The 3,315-nt window shown below is 32.1% G+C and overlaps 1 protein-coding gene across 1 annotated transcript in view; it reads left to right on the top strand.

The window, feature by feature from the left end:
• LOC107625941 (G2/mitotic-specific cyclin S13-6-like) overlaps positions 1 to 3,003 on the top strand; it is a 9,764-nt gene extending 6,761 nt beyond the window's left edge. The window contains exons 6-7 of the mRNA XM_021116308.1: positions 1,900 to 2,402; positions 2,509 to 3,003. Of these exons, the coding sequence (XP_020971967.1) occupies positions 1,900 to 1,957 (58 nt within the window). The 3' untranslated portion in view covers positions 1,958 to 2,402; positions 2,509 to 3,003. The remainder of the gene's footprint in view (positions 1 to 1,899; positions 2,403 to 2,508) is intronic.

Below are 3,315 nucleotides of genomic sequence, written 5' to 3' on the forward strand. Positions count from 1 at the left end.
TCCTCGTCATTTTTGTGGGTATATTTTGCTTTATTTGATATCTGGAATATTTATCACATAAGCAAAATATATATTTTGTGTTAAGTGATGAACATTTCAAATTGTTTATTGAATAAAACAAAATATACCCACAAAAATGACAAGGAGGAAGTAACAACGGGTAAGAAGAGCAATTAGACCTAGATGCCCTGGTCTTTTGGTGTTTTGAACTTGAATAGAAGGATTGACGGACATTGGAGTATTACCAATCATTGATTTTGTATGAAAATCTTTGCGTCTTGTATATACTCAAAAAATTTGAATGACAAATTTATGAGGTATGGTTGTAAGGTCTATAGGTAAAGTACCTGTGAGATTATTGTAGCTAAGATCCAAACTTAATAAAAAATATTCTGTCCTAGGAACATGAGGAACATCATTAACGGATCCAAAAGTACGTTATTGCTAAGAAAATTGTGGCTCATGTCAAGTTTATCGACATAGCCGATTTTTGAAGTAATATTCTCACTTAACAGATTATTACTCAACTCATTTTTTCCAAAACTGAGACAATTTAGCATGGAAGATGGGATTAATCATTCTAACTTATTATTGGATAGGTTTACATCGCAAAGTATCAAGAATTCCAATCTTTGATGATATGTTTCCACCCAATTGATTGTTAGAAATATGTAGTGAGGTTGAGCTCGTGAACTGAAACAGCTTAGATGGTATAATACCAGATATCATATTATGAGAAAGATGCAAAATGCGCAGATTGATCAAATTCTGAGTTACGAAGGAATTGAACCGTTGAGTGAATTGCTTGAAAGAGACAATGATATAAGTTGACTCATTTTCTATTTATAGCGGTATGGGACCCTCAATTTGATTTAAATCTAAGTTGAGATATATCAAGCTCTTCAATCGACTCACAGTAGAAGGAATTGTAACTGCGAGTGAATTGTTTGAGAGATGCAATTCTTTTTAACATGTTTAAATTACCTAGTTGAAACGGTATGAAATCTCTAACTTGGTTGGACTTTAAGCGAAAAAAAAGAGTCAAATTCTTTAATCGACTAAAAATGTAAGGAATTATGCCTATCAACAAATTATTATCAAAATATAGTATCTTTAATATTTTTAAATTTTCTAATTTTAGTGGTATAGGACATTTTATTTGATTTGGATTAAGTATGTTAAATTCTCCAATTGATCCAAAACAGAGGAAATGGATCCATTGAGTAAATTAAATGAAAGGGACAATAATTTAAGATGTGTTAGATTCCTAGTTTCACTGCTATGGGACCTTCAATTTGGTTTGATTCCCAAAGTAGAAGGAATGATGCCACTAAGAGAATTGAAAGAAACATATAACTCTATAAGTTGAGTGACGTTTGAAAGTGTTGGAGACAGTTTATCATAAAGATTATTAAAGCACAAATCAAGATAAGAAAGTTTTGTGGGGTACTAATTTTTTTGAGATGCTTCCTGTAAGTTTCATTCCAAAAAGATTGAGGTTGACCAAATTGGAGAAGACAGTGAGATTTAAGTTCTGTAGCTGCAATAATTTGAACTCATTATAAGGATTAACATTCAATACAGATCCGTGAATCTCTACAACCCCTCCAGCATCGGCAGATCAAAATACATTGGTATAGGATACTATGAATATGACTCCACCAACCACTTTATATTAAAACATGTCTAAGTCCGAGCCGATTGTGCAGTTGGATGGGAATATGATGACATAATAGGCTGCGGTAGAAAATAGAAGCGCCACCACAATAGTAAGCAATGAGTGTGTATATTTATAACGAAATGGGTTTACATAATTATTGCCATGTACAAACATGGTAAAATTGCATTTGAAGACATCATCAAAGCAACACAGGACTTTGATATCAGAACTTATGGCAGTGTGTACAGAGCGCAATTTCCAAATAGCAAAATTGTTGCATTGAAGAAACTTTACTAAAGGGAGTCACAAAATCCATCGTTTGACAAGAGCTTCCGCAATGAAGTAAAGATGTTATCACAAATCATTCATAGAAATATTGTTAAGCTTCATGGTTTTTGTCTCCACAATTGGTGCATGTTTTTGGTATCCAAATACATGGAAAGATGAAGCTTATTTTATGCCTTGAGGATGGATGATGAAGAAGCTAAGGAGCTAAGTTGGAGCAAGAGGATGAATATCATTAGCGGAACAGCTAATGCATTGTCTTACATGCGTCATGATTGTTTTCCGTCAATAGTTCACAGAGATGAAACAAGCAATAACATTAGCAACAACATTTTGTTGAACTCAGAGTTGCATGTTGTTATCTCATACTTTGGAATTGCTAGACTTCTTGATCTTGAATTCTTAGATTCTTCAAATTAGACATTACAAGTTGGAACATATGGGTACCTTGCACCAGGTGAAGTTTTCTTAAAAAATCTTTTGATGCGTTTAGTAAATAGATTTATCAATTCTTGAATATGAGAAATTAATTTCATTGAGATCATTCTTTATTCGTTGTGCAGAGTTGGCTTATACAATGGCTCTAACAGAAAACTGTAACGTCTATAGTTTTAGAGTGGTGGTATTGGAAACTTTAGTGGGAAGGCACCCAAGAGAGCTAATCTCGTCTTCGTTAGATGACTCTTCTAACAAAACATAATGGTAAAAGATCTCTTGGATCCACGTATCCGTTTACCATTAAGTCAAAAGAAACTCAAGCTATAGTTCATGTAGTAACAATGGCATTAACATGCTTGCGTTCTAATCCAAAGTCAAGACCATCAATGCTGCAAGTGGGCACGAGTTTTTTACTTCTAAACAGTCACTGTCGTTGCTTTTCGCTTAGATTATATTTCATCAATTGATAGCACAATTTCTGAGAAGATAGCAATAGTGAAAATAATTGCTGATTAGAAGATGAATAAGGTAAGAAATTGTTATTATTGAAATAATATTTTTTTTTTCTATTTAGAACTTTAATGCTTTGCTAATTACGATGAACATATAATCATTAATTCATTACTATATGCATGAGGTTAAGGACGGTTAAGGTTTACCATGCATTTCCTTTGATCTATCCAATTTTCTCACAAAGATCTTGAGTTTTTTTTTGTTCAATTTTTATTTAGCTTACATCCTTTGTTAACATCTTAGTCATTCTTTCCATCCTTTTTTATTTATTTATTTATTTTTGGTATGTGTTTATGTCTTTTATAATTAAACTAATCAATAATACAAAATACTTTTAAGCCATTCATATTCATAACAAACATGTGTATACAAAAATCAATCACTAGATCAATCATCTATATTAAATACATAGTAAAATA

The sequence above is a fragment of the Arachis ipaensis genome, chromosome B02, assembly GCF_000816755.2.
Source record: "Arachis ipaensis cultivar K30076 chromosome B02, Araip1.1, whole genome shotgun sequence".
In the NCBI taxonomy this organism is placed as follows: Eukaryota; Viridiplantae; Streptophyta; class Magnoliopsida; order Fabales; family Fabaceae; genus Arachis; species Arachis ipaensis.